Source organism: Mauremys mutica, chromosome 9 (genome assembly GCF_020497125.1).
Source record: "Mauremys mutica isolate MM-2020 ecotype Southern chromosome 9, ASM2049712v1, whole genome shotgun sequence".
Lineage (NCBI taxonomy): Eukaryota > Metazoa > Chordata > Testudines > Geoemydidae > Mauremys > Mauremys mutica.
The window spans coordinates 98,795,429-98,821,744 of NC_059080.1; the positions used below are offsets into that span (position 1 = coordinate 98,795,429).

The following is a 26,316-nucleotide window of genomic DNA, read 5'->3' on the forward strand; positions in this document are numbered from 1 at the left end:
TTTATACATGGAACACACTTATTGAGCTGGTCCCTTTTCTCCTTAAGGCCTATTTCTACTATGATGCCTACAAGACATTGCCAACGAGTAATGGCCTGTGAGGAAAATGGATATTTTTGTATGTTGTATCCCTCTCCTCCACCTTTTGTAAGTTGCTCAACTTCTTAGATTGAGAGCTCTTGGGGCAGGAACTGTGACTTATGAAATGTGTGGAAAGTGCCTAGAACATAGTGGGCCGCTACGATCATCCAAATAATAAATAATATTGTATATGGAATCATGTTTTAGGCTTGGTAAATCCACGAGGGTGAAAACGTGATTCCCTAACATGGCTGTAACAGGTTTTTGCAGTCCATAAAGGCAAGAAAAAAAAATGGTTGTGACACGCTGGGGCCAACTGTTTTTTCAATTGTTTCAACATGGTTATTTCTGTAGTGTAGTTGGGGCTTTGGACTATGTCTGCTCTAAAGAACTGAATGGTTGGTAACTGAACCAGGCAGATAGCATCAATGTAAGTACTAACAGTGCATTGTGGCCACACTCATCATGCTGTTTTGGTTGCAGTTTTGTTCTACGTCGACACTTGCACTGCTCTGAGGTAGAGCCCTGTGTGGGACTATTTTTTTAAATCCTGCTCTTGTCCCGCCCTGCAATACCAGCTCCCACTCCTGCATTGTTTCTTGCATTTGTATCCCACTCCCACCCGCAGAAACCGTAGATCCTACAAATCCCATGAGAGACAGATTCCCCCATGCTTCTAACCCCTCCCACCACAGAACCAGTCGGTTAATATATTATCTATATAAACAGAATTCAGACACAATTTTTATCACTAAAAGAATAAAACAAATCTTGCTTAAACCATGTACAAATACTTTAACTCCTGTTAAAATAGACATGAAATCTCTTTCTATCCTGCACTTAAATTTAAGTATTAAAACCTTTATTAAAAAAAAAGACAAACTTGCTTTACATTGCTGAAATTCTGTTCATGACAAAACAGACGAGAGACTTAGTGTTTTCCCACAGTTTGTTTTTTTTTGCCCACCCAATCCCTCCCACTACAAAGTACATTGAACCCGTTCCGGCTTTTATGGCAGTGGGTCCTGTAGGACCCACAGGATCCTAGTCCCACTGCAGGGCTCTCCGTTGAAGGTACTTATCCCACAGTTCCCAGCATGCCTCCTTGACACAGTGCCATATGGGAGATTTTTAATGGTCCTCTGGGAGCCTCATAGCATTGTGGAGACTCCCAAAATTTCTTGGGAAGCTTCCATAATTTCCCAGGGATGAAACTCAATTCCAATCCTTTTTTAAAAAATGGCAGCTAGGTGGGACACGCAGCTCTCACTTCTTGTGTGGAAAGAAAGGTTTCTGATGGCACTTTCAAAGAGTAGTCAAGAGGTGGCTGAGGCAGATGTGGTGAGGCACTTGAGGGTGCTCCAGCATTACTCGAGGAGATCCAGAGACCCTGATTAGGGGTTCACAGTTATTGCAACAATGGTCATCCATCGACCCATCCTGGAGTAGCCAGATTCATGTAGTATTTGCAGATCATTTTCTACCCGTGGCACAACACTTTTGGGTGAAGACAATGACCAGACACTAGTGGGACTGAGTTGCTCTCCGCGGTTGGGATGAGCAGCAGTGACTGTATTGCTTCAGAATGAAGAAAGAGGCTTTTCTGTTTTGGCAGGCTAGCCCCAACACTGGCAGCACTAAACCAGGATCATAAGAGCTTCAATCACCATAGAACAGAGAATAGCAATTGCCCAGTGGAAGCTGGCTACCCCAAGTAATTTCTGGTCAGTTGGGTGCCAGTCTGCGTTTGGGAAGCACATGGTGGATGTTGATGTTGTGGAGGATTCAGGGGTGTTTTTACTCCAACCAGTACTCGTGTGCCAGAGATAATTGAGTGATTAGACAATTGAGATTCCAGCAGGTTTCAGTGGAACTCATGTGCCCATTCTCTGTTCACACTCCGGCAAGCCCAGCAATTCATTCACAGAAAGATATATTACTCAGCAGTGATGCAAGTCCCTGGATATCCATATAGAGTGCCCCAGCCAAGTATTTACCAGAACTCTGGACTTTCCAAGAGCAGTCCCTGGGGGGACTCTTTTCCCACCAAGCAAAATGGCCATTAATGGTGTTTCCATCTCCACTGCATTGCTGGGTGACCCCCTGCACACCCACTTTTCCCATGACTCATGTAACTATTCCCTGATTACACAAACCTGGAGAAACACCAATTCAGCTATACCCTCAAGAGGTGCAGGATCATGGTAGAGTGTGCTTTTGGGAGACTGAAAGGAAGCTGGAGCCCTCTGCTGACCTGCCATGACAGTTCGGTGACTGTGTAGCAATAATGTGTATTTTGCTTAATATACACAAAAGCAAAGATGAAGTCTTTCAGTGCAAAGTAGATTGAGAAGACTGTGGGGCTTGCAACAACCTGTATGCAACTGGACAGACAAGCTGTTGCACCCAAGGCTGTTGTTTATGCTAGTGCAGCCAAGGGATTTTTGAGAAGAGAGGTGCCATAGGATATCTTTCATTCTCCAAGTGATGGCCCCATGCATGCCACAGCTCTTTATGCCAGAAGTGACCACAAGGTCTCTAGACTTCACTATCAAGGACAACGACTCTTTTGTGCTTCTGTTGTGGCTAAAAGGCTAGGACAACCTCAGCATCCCTGCAAATAAAGGACTTGACTTGTGAACTTTGGGATTTGGCTGGAAAATATATGGGCCCCAATTCTGAGCTCTGGTCATACCCCTCCTGCTCCCAACATGCCCCTTCTTTCCCCTAAGCCTCCCCCCAGCACATCCCTATGCCAGGGCTGTAAGGGAGGGAAGCGTAGAGTTGCTCTGCCAGACTTATAAAGCTTGGGGAACCTCTCCTACCCTAGAGGAATTCCCAGCTCTGGGGATCCAGCTGTTTTATGGTCACTCTATCACACAGGAGCCTGGATGCAGCCAAGAATCAAGGCCAGGGTCTTATCCTTCGACATTTATAATTCATCTTTCTACACTGTAAACCTCTGTATCGCTCTTCCACTTGACATGATCTTCATTCACTGAACACACATGGGCTGGACCTTCATCTTCTCTTTCACTTTTGCCTTTCTTTCCTTCTCCTCTTTTCTCACTATCAGTTCTTTCCTTCTGGCAAGCTGCATCCCCTCTTCCTTGGATTGATTGCGTAATTATATGCTACCTAAAATTTAATAAAAGCTCAACAAATATATGTATATTACCACAGCCTGCACTTGGCTTGCTGCCCAGATTCCAAATGGTCGGTTCACCCACTTTCAAACCCATGGTGTAGAATTGGGCATGGATCATACATATTAATGAAATAAATGTTATATATTTTTATTATTAAAGATTATTATTAGATTGTTTATCATAGAATCATAGAAAATGTCGGGCTGGAAGGGACCTCGAGAAGTCATCCAGTCCAGCCCCCTGGGCTCTGGCAGGACCAAGTAAACCTAGACCAGGGGTAGGCAACCTACGGCACACATGCCAAAGGTGGCACATGAGCTGATTTTCACTGACACTCACACTGCCCAGGTCCTGGCCACTAGTCCGGGGGGCTCTAAATTTTAATTAAATTTTAAATGAAGCTTCTTAAACATTTTAAAAACCTTATTTACTTTACATACAACAATAGTTTAGTTATATATTATAGACTTATAGAAAGAGACCTTCTAAAAACGTTAAAATGTATGACTGGCACGCGAAACCTTAAATCAGAGTGAATAATTGAAGACTCAGCACACCACTTCTGAAAGGTTGCCGACCCCTGACCTAGACTATCCCTGATAGGTGTTTGTCCAACTTGTTTTTAAAAGCGTCCAGTGATGGTGACTCCACAACCTCCTTGGAAGCCTATTCCAGAGCTTAACTACCGTTCTAGTTAGAAATTTTTTCTTAATATCTAACCTAAGTTTATGGGTTGTGCTAGGGTGACCAGACAGCAAGTGTGAAAAATCGGGACGAGGGTGGGGGGTAATAGGCGCCTATATAAGACAAAGCCTGAAATATCGAGACTGTCCCTATAAAATTGGGACATCTGGTCACCCTAGGTTGTGCTGATGATGGGTTTGTCCTTATGTATTAAATATGACCTTTGTTAATTATCCCATTCTTTTCATTTGGATGAGGAATGATTTTATGGAGAGCAGAGCTGTGTATGTGTTGATGAGTCAGTGATTACTAGCCATTGCTGTTATGAGGCACTTTGACAAGGGCTGGATTCTGCTTTCCGTCCTCTGATGGATTTATTTTTCTCCTGATTTATTAATGATTTGTATTAGTTATGTCGAGGGTGTTAATGAAAAGAGTTAATTGTTGTACTTAAAAAGCAGTCTGGCTCATGGAATGTGCAAATTACACAGAGACTTTTCACCAGAATCTACTTTATTACAGCAAAGAATCCTGTGGCACCTTATAGACTAACAGACGTTTTGCAGCATGAGCTTTCGTGGGTGAATACCCACTTCTTCGGATGCAAGTAGTGGAAATTTCCAGGGGCAGGTATATATAAGCAAGCAAGAAGCAAGCTAGAGATAACGAGGTTAGATCAATCAGGGAGGATGAGGCCCTGTTCCAGCAGTTGAGGTGTGAAAACCAAGGGAGGAGAAACTGGTTCTGTAATTGGCAAGCCATTCACAGTCTTTGTTTAATCCTGAACTGATGGTGTCAAATTTGCAGATGAACTGGAGCTCAGCAGTTTCTCTTTGAAGTCCGGTCCTAAAGTTTTTTTGCTGCAGGATGGCCACCTTAAGATCTGCTATTGTGTGGCCAGGGAGGTTGAAGTGTTCTCCTACAGGCTTTTGTATATTGCCATTCCTAATGTCTGATTTGTGTCCATTTATCCTTTTCCTTAGAGACTGTCCAGTTTGGCCGATGTACATAGCAGAGGGGCATTGCTGGCATATGATGGAGTATATTACATTGGTGGACGTGCAGGTGAATGAACCGGTGATGGTGTGGCTGATCTGGTTAGGTCCTGTGATGGTGTTGCTGGTGTAGATATGTGGGCAGAGTTGGCATCGAGGTTTGTTGCATGGATTGGTTCCTGAGCTAGAGTTACTATGGTGCGGTGTGCAGTTGCTGGTGAGAATATGCTTCAGGCTGGCAGGTTGTCTGTGGGCGAGGACTGGCCTGCCACCCAAGGCCTGTGAAAGTGTGGGATCGTTGTCCAGGATGGGTTGTAGATCCCTGATGATGCGTTGGAGGGGTTTTAGCTGGGGACTGTATGTGATGGCCAGTGGAGTCCTGTTGGTTTCTTTCTTGGGTTTGTCTCGCAGTAGGAGGCTTCTGGGTACACGTCTGGCTCTGCTGATCTGTTTCCTTATTTCCTCGTGTGGGTACTGTAGTCTTGAGAATGCTTGGTGGAGATTTTCTAGGTGTTGGTCTCTGTCTGCGGGGTTAGAGCAGATACGGTTGTACCTCAGTGCTTGGCTGTAGACAATGGATCTTGTGGTGTGTCCGGGATGGAAGCTGGAGGCATGAAGGTAGGCATAGCGGTCGGTAGGTTTTCGGTATAGGGTGGTGTTAATGTGACCATCACTTATTTGCACCGTGGTGTCTAGGAAGTGGACCTCCCGTGTAGATTGGTCCAGGCTGAGGTTGATGGAGGGGTGGAAGCTGTTGAAATCGTGGTGGAATTTTTCCAGAGTCTCCTTCCCATGGGTCCAGATGATGAAGATGTCCTCAATGTAGAGTAGGTAGAGAAGGGGCATGAGTGGACGGGAGCTGAGGAAGCGTTGTTCCAGGTCGGCCATAAAAATATTGGCATATTGTGGGGCCATGCGGGTGCCCATAGCGGTGCCACTGATCTGGAGATATATATTGTCATTAAATTTGAAATAGTTGTGTGTGAGGATAAAGGCACAGAGCTCAGCAACCAGTTGTGACTGCGGAAGGTCCGCCGGAGCCAAATGCCGCCCTGCCAGGAAAATGCCACCCCGCGCGCCTGCTTGGCGCGCTGGGGTCTGGAGCCGGCCCTGCTGGTCACTATTGGTGACAGGCTTGTTGGCTTGCCCGGGGTCACCCCCCACCACTGGTGCTGCGGCCAATGCTGCAGCCGGCAGGGGGCGCAGTGAAGCACCCTCAGCGGCGCATGGGGCGTTGCACGGCAGCGCCCCTTGTGGCCGATGCCCGCACCTGCACCTCCGCTCCCGGCCCGGCGACGTCAGTTGGCTAGGGCGTACACCTTAGCGACCGCCGCGCAGCCTCCCTTGCTGGGTGCCAGCGAGAGCGCTGTCTGATTGGCTGAAGATGCTGTCGCTCGGGAGAGAGGAGGCGGGTCGGAGGTGGCGCGGGGCGCGGCGATTGGCCGGCGCTGCCACGGGCGGGGCGGCTCCGGTCCGCTGGGGTTGGTTGTGCCGGACAGTGGCGGGTGCAGCGTCCGGAGCGCCGCTGTCCCCTCCTCCGCGGTCGCTGTCCCGGCGAGCCCCGTGAGCGAGCCCAGCCCCTCCCCCACCCCCCGGCTCCGGGGCGCGGAGCGGAGCCGCAGCGGGACCATGTCGGCCAAGGACGAGCGGGCCAAGGAGATTCTGAGGGGATTCAAGCTGTATCCGCCGGGGACGGGCCTGGGCGGGGAGCGGGGGGGCGGCCCGGCTGGGGGGGGCGGTTCCGGGAGCCCCTCGCGTGTGTGGGGGGCGGGGAGCAGGGCCCCCCCCCGGTGCTGTCACCGCGCGCTGAGCGCCCCTCGCCCGGGCTGGCACCGTGCCCGCCCCCCGCTGCAGCGCCCGGGAACGACCCAGGAGCTGGTGGCGGAATCTGCTGCCCCGCCGCCCCCCAGGAGCCTTGTACGGGGCGGGGGGAGCCCCTCGGAGCCATTGCAGGGCTCCGGGGTGTGTGCCCCCCAGCCTGGGTTTGCCCGCCTGGTCCGTGAGCTGGGCTGGGTTATGCCTTCGGTGCTGCGCCGGAGGGCGAGGGGGTCAAGCGGTCTGTGATCGCAGGTGCCCTTGTCACGCTCCCCCTGCCCCTGGTTTCCCGGGCGAGGTGAGCTGCTGTCTGGAGCTGTCCACGGGGGGCTGCTGGGCAGCAGTGGCTACTGGGGAGGCCTCGCTGTGCTCCAGCCTTGTGATTTTAGTTTTGGCTCTTGCTGGGAAAGCAGACCCTGGAAGAGGAAAAGAAGTGTAGGCTGGTGTGTTCGTGTGGGCGGAGTCTTGAGAATACGGTGAGCACTGGCTCTTAACAGTCATTTCCCTCTGTCAGATCCCTTCTTTCCCAGCCTTAAGTTCTAAATAGCTGCTGCGACCTAAGGATCCAGGTCTGCTTGGAAAGGAAACACCTAATTTCAAAGTCCCACAGCAATGTCGATAAGTACCTTGTTCCTTTTATTGACCAAAAAGCTCCCTTATTTTCTGGTGCCTAACTGGTAGTGGGATCTGGCATGTCTTGCTCTTTCTAGGGGGCTAGTTGTGTGTAATTACTAATATGGTATATGTTGCCCTTCTCTGGGACTCACTGTAGCGCATCTTAAATTTGACTTTGCGTTATCTAACTCTGAACACATTGTTGAGTAAACCTGGGCAAGAAGGAGAAATAAGATCCTGGATTCCTCACCTACCCAGCATTTCAGTAAAAGGGTGGACAGATGCCATCAAAAAGGGGGGATGCATGTGTGTGAAAGGCGTAGGAGAAATAGGGTAAGTTTATTTTAAAAACTAACCTTTCCATTTTTCAGTATAATTAATGTAAAGCAGAAGTGGGCTGGTCTTGCCCCACCTTTGGGCACTGGGGAAACCCAATAGATACTGCTCAAATTCAAGAGTGCAAAAGTGGAAGCAGCATCTTATATGGTACCGTACTATTTTTGGACACTTTGCTTGTTCAGACTTTTTCTGCATCAGTTTGTGTATAATCTCTAACAGCTGTGGCATGATGTTCTGAGCTGCTATATGTGGGATTTAGTCAAATAGCTACTGTTAGAGTGCAAGCAGATGTTTCTCCCTGGGGAACTATGGTATTTTTCCCCCTCTTCTAAGTAGTGATTCCCTATGCCCAATCAGGCTTTTTAAAAAAATTCTTTCCAGAGTAGCAGCATTGGAAATTCTTCTGTGATATTTCAGTTGTCAAGAAGATTGTTAACAGAAGGCTGAGAAGTTCAGGCTATCAGAGAAGGTTAAACTTTTGACAAGTTCAGGCTAAGAAGTTAGACTCTTGGTTATGTCCCACTGTTTGAGACCTATGAAGTGCCCAGGGCATAACTCTAGCCTCCAGTTTTTATTTGGACTTCCAGCTTCTGCAGGCTAGGAAATTTAAGCAGCTGTATTTCAGTGATGGATGAAATAATCTCTGCATAGAGTTGATTAAAATAGTAACAAGCTTTTTTTCAGTTTTAGGACGGGAAGATGCCATGCAAATATAAGAGACAAGGTGGGTGAGGTAGTATCTTTTAGTGGACCAACTTCTCTCTCACCCACAGAAGTTGGTCCAATAAGATACTACTCCACCTACCTTCTCTGTAATTTCCTGGGACTGACACGGCTACACCACCACTGCATATGCAAATAAAATTAAATTGTCTCCACTAGACAGCATAGGACTAAAGTAATTAATTTTAACATAGATTATGGCCCAGCCTAGTAGCCTAATGATGGTTCTCAGCATGGTCATGTAGGAGCAACACAAATTGAATTTTTTATGTATCAGAGGGGTAGCCGTGTTAGTCTGGATCTGTAAAAGCAGCAAAGAGTCCTGTGGCACCTTATAGACTAACAGAGGTATTGGAGCACGAGCTTTCTTGGGTGAATACCCACTTTGTCGGATGCATGAATTTTTTATTTGCTCCCTGGAAGTGACAGGGTCTTGGAGCATTATAGAAGTTCAGCCCTGATGGATGAATAGACAAAAAGCAAGTATCACATGGAAAGCGATCCATTTGGCATATCAGAAAACAGTATTTAGGTACTTAAAGAAGCTCTATTTAGTCTTCATTTGAAAGGCTGCTATCTGACCTAATAGCTAGATAGCAAGGAATAAAGATCATTAGGCCTGAGGAAAAAGGAGGACCTTCTGCAAAGATTTCACAAGTGGAACTTTTTATAAAAAGGGAGAGTTAAAGCAATTCTTTTAATCATTAATTGAAGACTTGTCTTGCTGAGTCATCAAAAAAATGCACGTGGATGAACAGGTGTTGTTTGTCCATCAGGAAGACATTGGGTCATTGCATCCTTCACACAGGAAGCTACTCATGCACAAAATGTGATGACATTCTGTAGAGACATTTGATCAGCTAAAATTTAGGATTTCCTCTTCAAAAAGTGGTCATATTCTAGAAAACATTTAAAAGAAATACTAAGTTGTTGCTGACTCTGAAGCTATTTATGGGACTCTAGTTTCCTTAATAGGAAGAGAGTCCTGAAAGTGTGTGCGCTAGGAGAGATGGCAGCATCTCCCCTATCAGCAGTGGGGAGGGAAATGTTCAATTCCTTCAACTTAAAGGAACCTTAAATAACTTGTTTTGCCAAAAGCAAGTCTAACTTGAAGATAACTAGAATATTCATGTCTTAGGCCTCATCATGCCAGTTTCCTTATCTCATGAGATGAGTTTATAGAGTAGAGAATTTCATTGGTAAAGCAGGCTTGTTAAATTGCTTACTGTAACATAGAACAGACATGTTAACTAGAAGTCTAGTTCACCCTGGATAGTTAAAGTTTCCTTAGATATTGTTTATCTGTGGTTCTTGAGAAAAGCCAAATGCAAGTTTTCCAGCTGATTATAAGAGGATTCTGTGTAAGTTAAATTGTTATAGAAATCTACTCTGACTTGCGTGGCTGAGGCATGATTTCCTTCCTGTATGATGGTAGCACAGAAACATGCTGTGGGTAGAGTTGGTAAAAACTCAAGCCAGAAGCATCTGCTCCAGTCTCTTGCAGCCCTATATTTGCCATTCTGGTTGTTTCCAAGGCTTTTTTTTTTTTTTTTTAAACATTGAGTATTTAAAGCTTTCAGGTAAATGGAGGATAGACATGGGTAATCTCACCTGTGTGTCTTAGGTATTTATATGGCACCCATCCACATTATCAGGGTATGTCTTGTATCACTTATGGGTTTGGTACCTAGAAACAGATGGAAAAACCTGTAACCAGCAAGCAATTTGATAGCTTGTTGTCTCTTATAAATTAAACTAGACTGCTGAACGGCTTAGTCTGTTTATAAATTCTGTGATGGCACTTTGCTGTAGGCAGCAATCCTGTTACACTTATAAAGCGTATCTACAAGCTAGTCCTTGCTTTGGAAAGCAATTTAGTTGCCTCACGCTAAACAAGTCATTAGTTCTATAGGTAACTGAGGATACATTCCTTTTGGCAATACTAGCCAAGACCCTAGTTCTGCAAGTGTGTATGCACAAGTAGTTTTGTTGACTCACATGCATAAAGTTAAGACTGCTTAAGTATTTGCAGGATCAGTGCCTAATATTTTATCAAGCTACAGAACAGATTCTGAAGGCACTAGGATTTCTGGAGAGGAAAGAGCCTTATGGGCCAACTTGAGTGCTCCCTTACTGGTTATCTGAACCTCATTTACCTTTGTCACTGAATATCCTTCAATATTTGTTCTGCCATCTTATCTTTGGAAATGAAATTAAGAGTATAAACTAATGTCTTTATTTAGCAACCTTTCCCATACAAGAGTAGAGAGCTGAAGGAAGACTCAGTTTTCTGTGACTTATGTCCTGGTGATTGAACAGTTTCTGTAAATTGGCTTTCATCAAACCCCTTGGTAATTTGGAATCACTCTATTGGGTTCCCTCTACATCTCTTCTGTAGAGTGTAAAATACCCAAGTAATAAAGAATTGCATGGGGAAACTAAGAACAGGTTGATTATAGCCAAATTCTGTTTTAAGTCCAGTAGACCTATTTTTGTTTATCCTTCCATTTAGTGGCAGCATCTGTATTGTTAATCAGATGTGTTTGGTCATAGGTTGTGGTGGTTGATATATGTTTGACTCTTAAGGCAGCATTTCTCAAATGGTGGATTACGGCCCACTAATGGGTCCCACATTCCCCAGATGAGCTACCTACCTCCTGCCTATGCTCTCACTTCTCCTGGGCAGCAGTGTGCAGGATCCAGGCAGCAGCAGCAGAGGAAGTGCTGGGGGAAGAGATGAGATAGTGGTAGGTCCCTGTGATGGGGTGGAACTCACCACTCTGGCACCTTCTGCCAGCTGTCATGGGAATTAACTCTTCTTGCCAGTGTGCCCTCTTTTGGTAGTGCCTCACTGCCATCACTACTGCTCTGGAACCCACATCACTCCCAGGACTATGGCATCCTCTTCAATGACAGCCCTCCCACTGTGCCGCACCCTGTTGTCCCCCCTTCCAGGGGAATGTCACAGTCTCTTGGTCCAGCCACTTCCTCAGGAGCAAATGGGGGTAGGGGGCATGTGGGCCCACCCACTACTCCAGGTCACAGCCCAGGGACCCTGTAGATGGCCACCACTTGTTGCATCCCCTCCAACTCCTCTGTAGGTCAGCCTGGGCCACTTCCTCATGATTCTAGCACCCTCTTTGCCCTTGCCTCAGAGCCTCAGCCTGCAGATCCCTGCAGGCCACCAAGAGCTGCCTTTAGCTCCCTGGGTCTCTGTCTGCAGCACCACTCTGTCCAGGGTGCTTGTGGTCTTCAGCCTGCAAGGCAGCTAGTCCTCCTCAAGCTCCAAGGAGTGACTGAAGCTGCTCTGCAGCCCTTCTTATATGGGCCAGCCCAGCCCTGATTGGCTGTCTCCTGCACAGCCTCCCAAGGGCTCTATTAACCCCTTAGAGCCCAGTGTGGGGCAGGCACCCCATCACAAAGAGAAAAAAGGCAGTTGGTGTGTTGCCTTAGTGAGGAGTTTGGTAACCACCGTCTTAAGGGACCACAGTTCAGCTCGTAAGAAACTGCTCTTAGTAATGTCTTAATCCAAAACAGTAAAAACCCTACCTTTGTTTCATAGCCTAGGTAAGGTTCCTAAATGTAACTTCCCAAGACACTTAATAGCAAGCAAATACTGCCAAAGATACTCTAAACCTTAGTGTCCACATGTAGCAGTACTTAAAAAATTTATGTGTGCCAAGTGCTATACCGGGGTAGGCAACCTATGGCACGGGTGCCGAAGGCGGCGCGCAAGCTGATTTTCAGTGGCACTCACACTGCCCGGGTCCTGGCCACCGGTCCGGGGGGCTCTGTATTTTAATTTAATTTTAAATGAAGCTTCTTAAACATTTTAAAAGTCTTATTTACTTTACATACAACAATAGTTTAGTTATATATTATAGACTTATACAAAGAGACCTTCTAAAAAACATTAAAATGTATTACTGGCACGCGAAACCACTTCTGAAAGGTTGCCGACCCCTGTGCTGTACAAACAGTTATCAGGGTAGGGTAAAGTTACATATGGGGGTTTGCATTTGAGGCTGTTCCATATTTTAGCATGTAGACACTCCACAAGACTTATGGAACCAATGCTTGTTCGATTTGATTTCAGGGACTCTGTAACCCCTCCCTCATGCAAGGGCTTTGCATGCCCCCTCTCCCTATTCTTCCCTCCACCACATGCTTGGAGGCTCTGTCCCCCATGTGTCCCCCTTCTCCCTATTCCTGGGTGCCCATTTTTCCCATGCTCTGGGTTGTGTGTGCCTCCATTCCAAATATCAAGGCTTGCCCATTCTCTCCTCCCCCATGCCAGAGACTGTGTGTTCCCACTATATCATTGTTCCCTATTCTCACCCCATGTCAGGGGAAGTGGAGACAGAGAGACCCTATGCTTCTTATCATTATGTCTTTTTTCTTGGGGGGGGGGGAGTCATTCAGGGTATCAGCATGTTCAACTGTATTGGGAGGATGGCCAGAGATAAGGTGGAGGGGTTATACTAAAAGGTATTAATGGGTTCTTTGATCTGTAGACAATTACAGACCTCCATTTCCCCCGTCTGGTTTTCAGATTTTCACCAAAGTTAATAGGGATCTGTCCCCTGATGCCTAGAACATTTCCTGAAGTTTTAGAATTAATCTCATGCAGTATTCAAAAGTTGTTACACTCAGCTGGATGGCATTTCTATGTTTGGGTGTATGACAATGGCTCAGAAGTCTTTAACTATGTTTGCTTGCTTTTAAGCGCTTGCCTGCACTTTGTAAGTGGAGGTGATAAGTGACAGTTCAACCTTAACTGAGTTTTGAAAGTAGATTGTGGTTTGGAATTTCCTAGTGGTATAAAAAACACCTTGAGTAGATAAGTGAAGACAATTTCTAAAGTTTAAAGAGATGGGTCACTAGTTAAAGGAAAGAGGGGGCTACTGGCCAAGCAAATTATGGCTTCCGTGGTGCTCTGCCCCACACCACTCACTTTACTACATACATTAATTTAAAAAAAGTGCTAAAACCCATAGCAAAGTAGGGTGTGTGCCTCTCGAGTAGCAGGTATCATGGTTCCACCATGGATGCCTGACCTACCAGGCCACAGTACCTCCCACCCTACTTACAGATCTTCTGTCTTGTTTATTCCAACTGAAACTTTTGGACAGTAGTGCTGCTTTTGCACTTACAAATGACAGTGTTATGCAAGTCTCAAAGTACTTTGTATAATGAGTATAACTTGCTCACCTGTGTGTTTTGCCTAACTAAATGCGGAGGACCACATCCTGCTTCATTTGAGTCAATGGCAAAACTCCTATAGATTTCAAAGAGGCCAGGATTTGACCCAGAAATTGTAGTCAATTTATACAAGCTCTGTGATGGATAAGGTACAAAATCTACCACTTTAGGCAGAGCTGGAAGTAGAAGACTCATATAAAGCTTCTTGTGCAATGTTTGTCAATAATCCTGTTACTCAGTTAGCTCACTCAGAAAACAGACCTGTCCATGTTTTGCACAATTGTAGGTCAAGAGGCATATTGATGAGGAATGCAGGAACAGCAATTTTACTAGATTCTAGAGCATCCTTTCACTTTTGAAAGTTAGCCCTGGCTAGCTCAGAAGAAACAGCGCCCTCCCCCGAAAGTGTAATTGTCACAGTGTTGTCTAGTGTCCATCTAATAGCAATTGCATTAACTTTTACCATTCTGCCCCTTGGAAATGGCCTCTTGAATGGGCCAGTTGTGGTCTATTTCAAATTTGATGATGCAGTTTCATTTGATGGACAGTAAAGTTTCCTTTTGAAACTTAAGCAGTCAAAGTACTCTGTTTAAGGTGTTCAGAAAAGATCTAGTTAATGGCAGTAACCCTAAACACTGGAATTTGAGGGGGTTTTGAGATGGTGGGTGGGGAGAGCATTACAAGCAATTGGTTGCAACCATAACTATAATGGCTACTACCCTTCCATAATAGGAAACATATGACAGGAAACCCTAATTCTTCCATCTGCAAGAGAGATCCTCTTATAGAAATTGTTTATGATGCACTCAGCCTACATAATACCGGTTTCTTCTCCCACTGAAGTGCCCAAGACAAGAATAGCTCATAACTTTAACTACAACCTGTTTTCTTCACATAGCTGATGCTTGAGATCAAGAACACTTAACTACATGGGAAAGAAAGGGTTAGTAGGTTTCAGAGTAGGGTTAGTAACAAGCTGTTTCAAAGCTAGAGGGATATGGAAGGAGTTAGTTAAAATTTCAAGCTAGTGACCTGTAACTTAAAAGCTAAGAGTGAATTTTTTTCAAACTTTGCAAAAGCCTGGATTTCAAATTAAATTCAAGATTTCAGATTAAATAAACTTTCAAAGCCAAAAAATTAGAGCACTAGGTGAGGGATTTATGGTAGGGACCATCTTTTTGTCCTGTTTTTGTATAGAGCTAAGCATAGTGGGGCCCTGGGTCCATGAGTAGAACTCCTAGATACTAGGGTAATACAATAGTAAAATAAAGGAACCTGGTTGCATCCTTAACTATGGAAGGACTGCCACTTGTCACAATGTTTGACTTAACAGTCCACACTTGTGGATAAAGCTGAAGATAAAGGGGAACTCCCTGCCCCAGCTCACCCCTGCTCCACCTCCTCCCTGAGCACGCCATGGCTGCTTCACTTCTCATGCCTCCCAGGCTTGCGGTACCTAAGCTGATTGGCGCCGCAAGCCTGGGAGGCGGGAGAAGTGAAGCAGCTACGGCGTGCTCAGGGAGGAGGCGGAGCAGGGGGTGAGCTGGGGTGGGCAGCTGCCACATGGCTCCCCAGGCCGGGGAGGGGAGAGCCTCAGGGTGGAGTGGGGGAGCTGCCGCAAGCGGGGAGGCGGAGCAGGGGTGAGCTGGGGCAGGGAGTTCCCCTGCGTGCCACCCCCCCGCTTACTTGCTGCAGGCAGCCCTCCCCGCGCCCCCCTGCCCCAGCTCCCTCCGCCTAAATGCTGGTGGCGACCGGGGTGGCCAAAGATTCAGCCGCCGCGGTCGCCGCTGAAGAAAATGCCGCCCCCCGAATCCTAGCACCCCTAGGGGACTGCCTAGGTCGCCTAATAGGTTGCACTGGCCCTGGATAAGATTGCCCTAGTTTTCTTCTTGACACATCTCATGTCAGGCTGACCTTCTTAACCATCATGGGATAGGCAGCTTCTTCTGGAACCTAACAACAGTACTGGTGGCTCCCCTGGAGGAGTTCTCTTAGAGTGACCAGATGTCCCGATTTCCTCCTGGACTAGGAGAACGGGGGTTCCCTGTATGGCAGGTTACCGTGCTACTGTTAAATCTCTAAACTGGTGGTCATGTGGTTTTTCATTGTTACCAAGGTCTCAAAGAAATATTTAAGTGCTCATCTGTTTATTTCCCACATGAAATTATAATCCTCTGCGGGCACAGCAATCAGTTGTGATGTCAAACAGGATTCTGACACCATATGGGGGAATTAGCAGCAGGCACTGGTGAACTCTTAAAGCGAAAGACCTGGTTCTCTCACAACTCTCTCTCGTAGTGTTCCAATATTTTTAGCCTTTTTTACTATCTGCAAGTTGTCTCTGGCCTTTTGAAGAACGAGTTTCCTTCATTCTAGAAGAGGGGCAGATTTTCTTTTTTAAGAAAAACAGTCCCTGTCTCTAGTTTATGCTAACTGTACGAAAGCGCCCCCAGCTATAGTGTACTATTCTCATTGGACACATGCAAAGTGTTACTTACATTGCTAATTCAAGGGAGGAAATAGTCATTTAACATCTCCAGAAAGGAATGATTTTATCTGCTTTCCTTCTTCCATACAGACTTTTTCTAATTCATTAAACACTTTTGCATTGAGCTCTGTTGCATTATTTTAATGACTTTAAACTAAGCTTTATAGAAGAAACACTGAACCTTGATTGGTTTTCTCAGAAGTGAAAGAGGAACTAGCTCACAGTTATTGAGTATATATCAGTGTACCCATATGATACACTAGCTCCAGCACTAGTTTTGAAACATTCAGGTAAGGAAATGCAAGAGTCTCATTGTGCAAGCTAGGCCTGTGTCTGTAGTATTAGTCCCCAAAATAAAACAAAAAACCCAAGAGGAAAACTGAAGCCCCATCTCTTTAAGGCTCTGGCCCATTTCTCAGGAAAGAGGTTCAAGCACCCCCATTATTGCAGCAAGTCCCCTATCAGGATCCTTTCAGTCTTTACCATAAACAAAGCAAAACCAAGGAATTAAATAGTCTTATCTGCAGGCCTAGATGCAGTCCTCTAGCAGGCAGGTTAGTCCAGTCCTCCTTCAGGTTTTCCTGGCACACTCCCAGCCACATTCCAATGTCATTTCCTTCTAAGAGAGCTCTTATCAACTTCCTCTTCCTCTTTGAAATACCTGCCTGCCTCTGGCCAGGTGATTCTTCCCCTAAGTGGAAAGTAATTGCCTGGCTTCCCTTGCCAGAATTACCTCTGATTTCCCTGATGCAATGTGGGCTATTCACATCCCATCACACTCCTGCTAACCATTACTTGACAACATTATTGCACACACAGGACTCAATTTTGCCCTCTGATACAAGTAATACATTGAATGAGTCAGGCATCCTATAGAAAAAATAGTATTTGATCCCATAATTAAGGATAGTACCTTCATGCATATGCAAAAGGAGGCTGAATTGTTTGCATGGGCAACCTTCATTCTGATGTTTCCTAACTTTTGAGTCCTTGACCTTACAACCATGATGTTGTAACATCAATTTTTTAAAAGTATTTTAATTGTTTTGTTGTCTCAAATAGTATTTTAATTCATTTTAGTTGGAATTTCATACCGCATGCTAGATTACTATCTAGCATGTAGAACTTCAGCCAGATAAGAGAATTTTACAGGTTACAGGCATGTGAAAGGAAGGAGCTATAATGTAAACATTAATACAGTCTTAACTGCAGATTTCTTTAACAGGGAAAGCTGTAATTACTGCTTGTAAATAAACTTTTGAATGCCTTTTGTGCATTTCAGCTTTTCCGTGCCCCTGGCTTACTTATTTTGGCTTGGAAGCTAGTGGCGCCTAAGGCTAAATTTTTGAGTGTGAATTCCCAATAGGTGGTATTCATTTGGGCCCTGATCCTGCAATGACCTCATCACAGGCAGATCCTTATTAAAGTCAACAGGGCTTCATATAGGTGCATGGGTCCACCTGTACAGAGCTCACTGTGGCATTGGGGCCTTAGATGTTAATTTATAACATCAGGCAGGAACCAAATGCAAATCCTTGTTGGCACACCTTAAAACAGTCAACCTGAAAATTAGATTTACTCACAATTTCAATGTTTTGCTGACGCTGTTTCCCTAACTACTTACTCTGTTCTTCAACCACCTTCCCCATCTATAATAGACAATAAAATCTTATTGTGATTAACTTGTAAAGTTACTAGTACAAAGCTGCAAACGTAGGTGTTTCTTTCTTGTACTTTATCACTTTAATTCTAAAAGTACAGTAAATGTAAAATGGACCTCTTGTCCTTTGAACTCTCTGGTTGTCCCCTTCCCATGTGCATTGTTAGTTTCTTCATGCAATTGCCAGTCATATCCCTCCCTAGTATATTGCCAAATCTGCCTTTATTCCTCGCGTAGACCTCGTACAACAAGGCTGTGTTTACACTACAGGCACTATAGTGGCATAGCAGTGGCGATGGAAGGGTTTTTTCTGTAGCTGTAAGAACTCCACCTCCTGCTTGGTAGCTAAGTCAACTGACACATTCTTCCATCGACGTAGCTGTGTCTACACCAGGGGTTAGGTCAGCAGAGCTATGGTTCTCCAAGGTATGCATTTTTCACACCATTGAGTCCCATAGCTATATCAACCTAAGACTTAAGTGTAGACTAGGCCCCTGGACTCTTCTTCACCTCCCCACCACAGGCAGAATGATGTCCTGGCTTTCCTTGATGCTCTAAGGCTTGTCAGGCTGGCCAGTGAGAGATTGAGAATTGAATCAGTCGTTTGTATTGTAGTGTGGACTCTTTTCATTAGGCTACCCCTATTGCTTTAATGTTAAATAACTTATCTGTCTCTATTTTCCAGCAGCTGATTTTATTTCTTGTTTTTTCTCATACTACAGATACCAGAGTGACTTTTACTTCTTGTTCGTGTAGCATCATCATATAATGCCAGCAGAATTGCTCATAACTTTGAGAATTAACTAATTGTGCCATGTCAGCAGAGGAAGCATAAGAAAATGTTATGTTTTTTGTAGATCCCACAAAAGTAATAGTGCTTTCAGGGCCTTCTTTTTTTTTTTTTTTTAAAGAAGTTCAAATCTGGAGCCGAACATTCTGGATACTGTCACATTAAGAACCTCAAACTCTAAATTGGAGGGTGGCCCATTGAGTTAAGGAGGCCTCCAGCTCTAGCATACGTTGTTGTATCCTTAGTCAGAAGGACTCTAGGTTGGCGGTAGCACTCTTTGTGAAGAATAGGCTTATCAGTACTAAACATGGTAGTTGAAATGAAGATGCTGTTGGCTTACATGTTTAGTCACAAGGGTTCTTATGGTTGTTCTCTGTAGTCTGAGGTACACTTCTCCCTCCTATACACCTGGCCTAACTTTTAGAGATGCTGAGCATCCACATCTGCAGTGAAAATCAGGCCAATACTGTCCGTATGGATAGTACATCAGGGGAATAATTCATAATGCCAAAAAAGGGTGGTTTGTTTCTCTGCTGTGCTGTATCAGCAAGCGTATGACTGTTGGTCAATGTAGACTTTATAAAAGTGCTTTCCTCAGCAGTTTCTCTGGTCTATTTGAATTTTTATTTTGTTTATTAGATGCACAATGTTACTGCCAGGGCTAAGTACTTTTACTGTAAAATCTCAATAAGATTAAATCCACTTGTGACTCTTTAATTATATTTCAAGGATACTGAGTCCCATTCTCCAGAACCTCCTGCATTCCCTAGTCTTGTTCCTGTTCACAGAATAACATATCTGATTGAAACAGTGGGGGACATGCTGGGTGTGGTGAAGTTCAAGGTGAATGGGTGGGCAAACAAAGGTGCATAAATTCAAGGAAGCTAGAAGTCCTGTAGTAAAATGTCCTTAGCAAAACCAAATATCTGCTGGCATGGTAACCATTGATTACAAATATATTAAAATAGATATTTAACCATTGCTGTAGTCTTGAAAAAGACAGTAGAGCTTTGCTTAGCCAATATGATTTCTCATGGACTAGTTAGATTTCACTCCTGTTATAAACAAAAGTCCTTATGGACTAATTAACAACTGTATGCAGCAACACCCTTTCCTTGAAGGCTGCAACTGGCATTTGCTGTGAAAGCAACAGAGATCCTGAGTTCTTGGAGTATTTTTCAGCATTTCATTTCAATCTGTAACTTGTTCATATTACTTACTGTAGAAAACACACGTGCCTGGAAAAATGTGGCTCTGATCATTTGGCATACTTTCCCAACTAGCATGTAGAATTGTAATCCTGCCACTGGGGTGTATTCCCTGTCTTCATGCCAGGTTAGAAAACTGGAGTCAGAGGCATAGGGCTTGTCTACACTAGGGACTTTTGCACAGATATAGCCATACTGCTGCAGAGCTCCAATGTAGATGTTCTGCACTGATGTAAAGTGGGGCTTCCATTGGTGCATTTTATCCAAAGTTCAAACAACCAGTAACTACACCAGTGCAAAAATCCCTAATGTACATAAGCCCTTACTTAATTCAGTTATTGAGGGGAAAATGTTCTTAAAAGTGAATGCAGTGCTGATAAGAAGTTCTGGGAGACTGAAGTCCTCAATCCACAGAACAGGGAGAATATAGACTATGTTATTGTATCAGGGTATGCAAGAGGAGTTCAGTCTTTGATCTTTCATTCCTTTCTCTGCTGGGATGGATAACAAAGATTGCAGTTAATGCCAATTTTAGAGGTGACTTCTGTGATGTGAACACCTGTCTACTAAGAACTGGATTAAGACTTGGCAACTCATTTCTTTCAAGCCAGTGGTCTTCCGATGGCAGTGACTTTAGATTATTACTGACCTGGTCTGGATTGGAAGATTCCATAGCCAAGTGAAAATCCATATGAGTCACTGTATTACTTTCCACAAATAATTTTATTCTTTTTTGAGGGCATCTGTGTATTCATACTTATGGGACTTGGTGCCACTGGTATTGAACTGCAGAGCTGCCATGCCCTTTGGAGGGGGATGTCAGGTAACTCCTACTCCTGTTCAGTAGCATATATTCAGTGGGACATGAAAGGCCTCAGAACAGCTATGTGATGGGGCTTGACTCCTTGTCCAACAGGTGATGGGAGTAAGTGCCAATTAGTGCACCTGTGATTGATTGCCTCCTGCTAGAGGGGGCAGAGCTAGGTAAGCATCATTAGGCACATGGGTCTTATACAGAATTGGAGGGAACTCAGTAGGGAAGAGAGTGCAAGGGGATAAGAAGAGAAACCTATAGGGAGCAGTTCCTCCATGGAGAGCCCTGGATAGGGCTTAAACAGGCAAGAAGCCTGGTAGGAGGATCCAAAGGGAGCGGGTTAGGACCCTGTGGGACAGGTCGTGAGCAAGGGTCAGTAAAAGATAAGATATAAGGAATTATGTATTTATATTAAACAGCATGTTCTCAAGATCTGGGAGTTAAGCAGGTCACCAAGAGGTGACATACATCAGACACATTCCTTTTAGACAGGAAGTAATGTATCTTGAGATGCTTATCTCTCTGTCTGCCATTTCACAAAAAACAGGCTTGTCAAGGCAGGTGAGGTGTATGAATGTACAAAAAAAGTCTCATGGAACTGCAGTCAAGTGCAACTGTAAATACTGAAAAAAGAGTCGACCATCTGACCAGTGCACAGTACTTTCAAGCCTTCAGTTTAGCCTTTGATGTTTGCTAAACTATTCACACTAAGTATCTCATTCATTGTATATGTTGCAAGGAATACATCCATGTCAGTTATGAGTAAGTATGACATAAAGGCATTTCTTGGTTCTACATAAAACTGCCAGGATTAGATATTTTAATGGCAGTCACTGCTAGTCTGCTTAACTTAATGACATCTCCTTCAGCTGTGTAGAGAGAGGAAGATGGGGGGTGAGAGTGGTAGGAAAGACTAATGTTGTTCAATTGGAATGAACCGCAGAAATGGAAGATCCTTAGATCCAGCTGGCACTTGTTAGTCTTTTTATAAGGATTTTCCTTTAAGTAAAACTGCCACATTGCCTCCTTAATAATCCAAACCATCACTTTTTAATACCTGTACTTTTTTTTAATGCTATCTTTAGAGGTTGCATAGATCATCTTGCTTTTTAATGTACACAACCTTCGAAGGAGACTGACCATCCCGCCTCGACTGCTCCCCTAGTTTTGCTGGTGGAAGCATTTGAGACAATGTCCTCTAGGGGGCACCCTGTGCTCTCCCTTCCCATCACAGTTGCCACCTGTTCTGGCAGTCTAGGCCTGGGATGCGGGTTGTCTAGACCTCCAAGTACATGGCCTATGGAACACCTGGGATTCCAGACACCATATCAGCATGCTGGATCTCAGGGCAGTGCAGTGAGCCCTCAAGACCTTTACCCATCCTTGCAGCCTCATGTAGTACAGGAGATTATGGCCATACCATGGCCATGAACTATATCAACAAACTGGGAGAAGCACGTTCCCAGTTCTTATGAGTGGAGGCAAGAAAACTGTGTGTGATGCCTCTGAAAACAAATCCACCCAGTAGTTCATTACCTTACTGGGACAGATTCACTTAGCAGAAGGGCTCAGGATCATCACACAGATGGTCCTTGAAATCAGCATGGCCAGCACACTGTTTCAGAGATGAGGCCACCCAGTAGTAGATCTCTTCACATCCAAATGAAACCGTAAGTGGCAAGCATATCGTTGCACAAGATCACAGAAAGACAAAAGCTCTCTCTGATACAGTTCCTTTGGACTGGAGCCACTGTCTTTAATGCCATTTCCCTGATAGTCGTAAGGAAGATCAGGTTGTACAGAACAAACATTCCAGTAGCCCCAGTGTGGTCTTGTCAGCAATGGTACCCGGAACTCCTGCAGCTGGTCAGGTAGCCACTGTATCCATTGTCTTTATTCTCAGACCTCCTGTCTCAACAGCAAGGGAGGATTCTGCATCCCTGTGCACAGGACATTCCACCTTACATAGTGGAAGATAATCTGCTGACTAAAGTGGACTGTTCTGTTCTCAAAGGACTCAAGCCATCTTCTTACACTCCAGGAAGGGATCCACCCTTAAATGTTATAAATAAAAATGGAAATTGTTTACTATCTGGGCCACTGGTAAAGGACTCATTACATTTTGAGCTGGGGGGTATTTGGAGTCCTAGAATACTTTCTACACCTTAGGTCTTGGGGCTTAAGTCTTAACCTCCTTAAAGGTCCACATAGCTGCAATATCTGCTCATGACAATTACATTAAGGACAAACCCATCTTCTCTCAACCTACAGTCTCCATATTCCTTAAAGGCATGGAAAATATGTTCCTCTGACCCCCCCTCAGGGAGCCGTAGGGACCTAAATCTTATCCATATGAGCTTCTGGCACAAGCCTCTCATGACTTTATTGATCAAAACAACTTTCTTCATAGCACTTGTATCTGCTAGGAAGGTGAGTGAGCTTAAGTTGTTGACCATTCCACCCTATACTGTGGCCATAAGGAGAAGGTCACTATGAGATATCAATCCAGCTTCATGCCTAAAGTGGACTCAGATTTTTACCTGTCTGAACTTCCCTCCCTGTGTTCTTCCCCAGACCCCATTCCCACCTAGGGAAAACTCTTCTCCATACCCTGTATGTAAAGAGAGTGTGTTTTACTTGGAAAAGATCAAGCCTTTTAGAAAAAAACAATAGGTTATTTATAGCGTATGGGGAGAGATGCCAAGGTAAATCCATTACCAAATGGAGCCTCACTGGCTTATGAGATATATAGAACATGTGTACATCTTGTCTAGGAAACCAATATCTTCTGGTTTTAAAGGCCCATTCTCCAACAGCCACCACAGCATCAGTGGCATGCTTTAGACAGGTTCCCCTGGTGGAGCCATGCAAAGCAGCATCTTAGAGTTCGGTGCACACTTTCACCAGTCACTACTCTCTGGATTTAACATCATGTTCTGTTGCCCAGTTTGAGATAGCCATGCGACAGTCCAGATTTAGCTAAGAAATGTGCAGCACCATCCTGATGGAGCGCTGCTTGCCAATCTCTCACAAGTGGGAATGCATAGAGGCCCTTGAAGGAGAGGTTACTTTCCAGTAGTTGTTGTTCTTCAAGAGTTGCTTCTGTGCAGTCACATTCACCCTCCCCTCTTCCTCCGAGTTTTGTGTAACATCAGGACTTTCCTTAGGGAGAAGGAGCTGAGGTGGATTGGGGGCAGGGTGGACTCCATTGCACAATGATGTCACCTTTGCACAAGATTTCTCATGCACACCCCAACAGACACGGCTTTTCAAAGCAGTTATGCTGCTCAGCCAGGGATGCCATCTTCACACTTGTGGTAGACACAGAGGTGACTCTTGAACAAATAACCTCTCTTTTTAATGGAGTCCTATACATAACATGAAGGTAGAAGGCAAATTGTGGATGTGCTACTTGCTACGAATGGAGAAATTAATATTCAGCAAGAGTGATTGAGATTGTTTTCCCAGTGAATTAGTAATAGCTTATGTATGGTACTTTACTCAACTGAACAAACATTACTCCACAAACTAAGCTATAGAGGTTGGCGTACTTCAGAAACTAAAACCAAGAATATGAGTTTGTACATAGGTACACACAAACTAATATTTTTTTGTAGTTCAGTGCAGGTGTTTTCATTGTAGTCCAGCTCCAACCACTGTAACGAACAGGCTTTCCATACAAACTATTGAACATTCCATCGTCTGTTTCTGTATTAAGGAACTATGGAGAACTTACAGTTGGAAACCCAGAGGAAAACTTTTAGACTGTGTTAGTAATAATAATAATAATCAAAATATCCTCTGATGGAAGCACTGCTATGTGTTAAGGCTTTAGCACTTTGATCAATGCCTCACATGTAGAATCATTTGTTTAAGTAGATGAATCACATTACCATATTAATTTCCCCTTCTGGAGGTTTCAGACTATCAGACTGATTTCTCAGGTAAAGGTTAAGTATAAAATTCTCCATCAAAAACTTATAGGTAACATAGGATGACAAGAACCCTGGAAATTAAGAGGAAATTAATTTTAGTAATATTAAGATCTGCTAGGATAAAAAATAAATGGTCTAGTTTCAAGATCAGCCCCCTTAGAACATGTTCAGTGTGTAAGTAATAGCAAAAAGTGGAGTGAAGGAGCATGAATTATTTCACCTCATTTGTCACACTTGCAACCTGATTTTATCATTGCACTAAAGCAAGATTGCAAAGAGATTAGGTTTTGAAGCTGACATTTAGAGATTTAGAATCTGGATGGCCAAGAAACTTGTTTTGTTCAGTAGTGAACAATATTGGGACCAAGCATCTGCAGAGAACTACTGATCTTCTTGCCTGGATTTCCACTGTCTCACTGACACAGTAATATCTTCCTCTACGTATTGTGTGTTGCTAGGGGGATTTTCATCAAGGGAAAAGAGACTGTTGCTATAGTGAATAACCATTTCCCTTCCTCTTCTCTAGTCCCTCAGTATACTCATTGTTATGGGAGCATTGTCATGGAGGGAATCTTTCTTAACAGCATCTCTCTGAGGGATATTTAAGGGGCTTACACTGCAGCCTTCTAGAAAGGCTACTTGTATTTGCCTCTTCATGCTTTTTATGGTGCATGTAGGTTGTAGAATCATAGAAATGTCAGGTTGGAAGGGAGATTGAGAGGTCATCAAATCCAGCCCCTGTACAGAGGCAGGACCAAGTAAACCTAGACCATCCATGACAGGTGTTTATCCAACCTGTTCTTAAAAACCTCCAATGATGGGGATTCCACAACCTCCCCTGGAAATCTATTGCAGAGCTTAATTTCCCTTAGAGTTAGTTTTTCCTAATATCTAATCCAGATCTCAGATTAGACCCCTTATGTCTTGTCCTACCTTCAGTGAATAGGGAGAACAGTTGATCCCCCATCCTCTTTATAACAGCCCTTAACATAGTTGATGACTTATCATGCCCAGTTTTTTTTACCTTTCCTCATAGGTCAGGCTTTCTAAACCTTTTATTAGCAGTGCAGACTCTCTCTGGACTCTCTCCAATTTGTCCCCATCTTTCCTTAATTGTGGAGCCCAGAATTGAACACAGTACTTCAGCTGAGGCCTCACGAGTGCTGAGCAGAGTAAGACAGGTACCTCCTGTGTCTAACACACACTACTCCAGTTAGAACACCCCAGACAATATTAGCCTTTTTGGCAACTGCATCACATTGCTGATTGTTGCTATGATATTTTGCCAGATATATAATAAAAAGACCACTCTGTGGCACTGCTGAAAGAGGGAATATGTGTCTCTGTGCCAAGGATTAGAATGTGTAGTCTTTTGTTAACTGATAGGATACAGGAACATTATTAAACATTCAGTATCCAGTTGAAAGTGGTAACCTGGGCGGTTGGACTGTTTTCTACTCTAATAACTTCTTTAATGTTAATTATTTATAAACCACCACAAATATACATGGTGCTTCATAAACATGGATGTCTGTATAGTACTTGTATCTGATATGTCATCTACTTCGAGCTGATCTTTGGCATGGGGGACAATCAAAAGAAAGGGTAGTATGAAGAACCTAATGCTGTTGAGCCAGTAGGCATTCTGAGATGGCACCATATTGCTATTGTTTTTTCTCCTGGGAGTAGAATTACTAGCTTTCCTCTAAAGGTATGGTAATTGCTTAGAAGTTTTGATTACAAATGCAGAGAATCCAGAGGAGTTCTTGCCCCGAGTATGGCAGCATACTAAAATAGTACTTGTGGAGATTATGGCTC

The 26,316-nt window shown here is 44.3% G+C and overlaps 1 protein-coding gene and 1 long non-coding RNA gene across 2 annotated transcripts in view; one reads left to right on the plus strand and one right to left on the minus strand.

Moving 5' to 3' along the window:
* Window positions 1–3,147: 3,147 nt before the first annotated feature.
* Window positions 3,148–16,687, minus strand: LOC123378009. Its single transcript, XR_006582420.1, has 4 exons — window positions 16,575–16,687; window positions 11,056–11,125; window positions 10,013–10,088; window positions 3,148–3,219 (listed from the first exon to the last, which is right to left on the minus strand). It is a non-coding gene; the product is annotated as an uncharacterized LOC123378009 (long non-coding RNA).
* PDE6D (phosphodiesterase 6D) overlaps window positions 6,372–26,316 on the plus strand; it is a 42,503-nt gene continuing 22,558 nt past the window's right edge. The window contains exon 1 of the mRNA XM_045031454.1: window positions 6,372–6,588. Coding sequence (XP_044887389.1) covers window positions 6,539–6,588 — 50 coding nt within the window. The 5' untranslated portion in view covers window positions 6,372–6,538. The remainder of the gene's footprint in view (window positions 6,589–26,316) is intronic.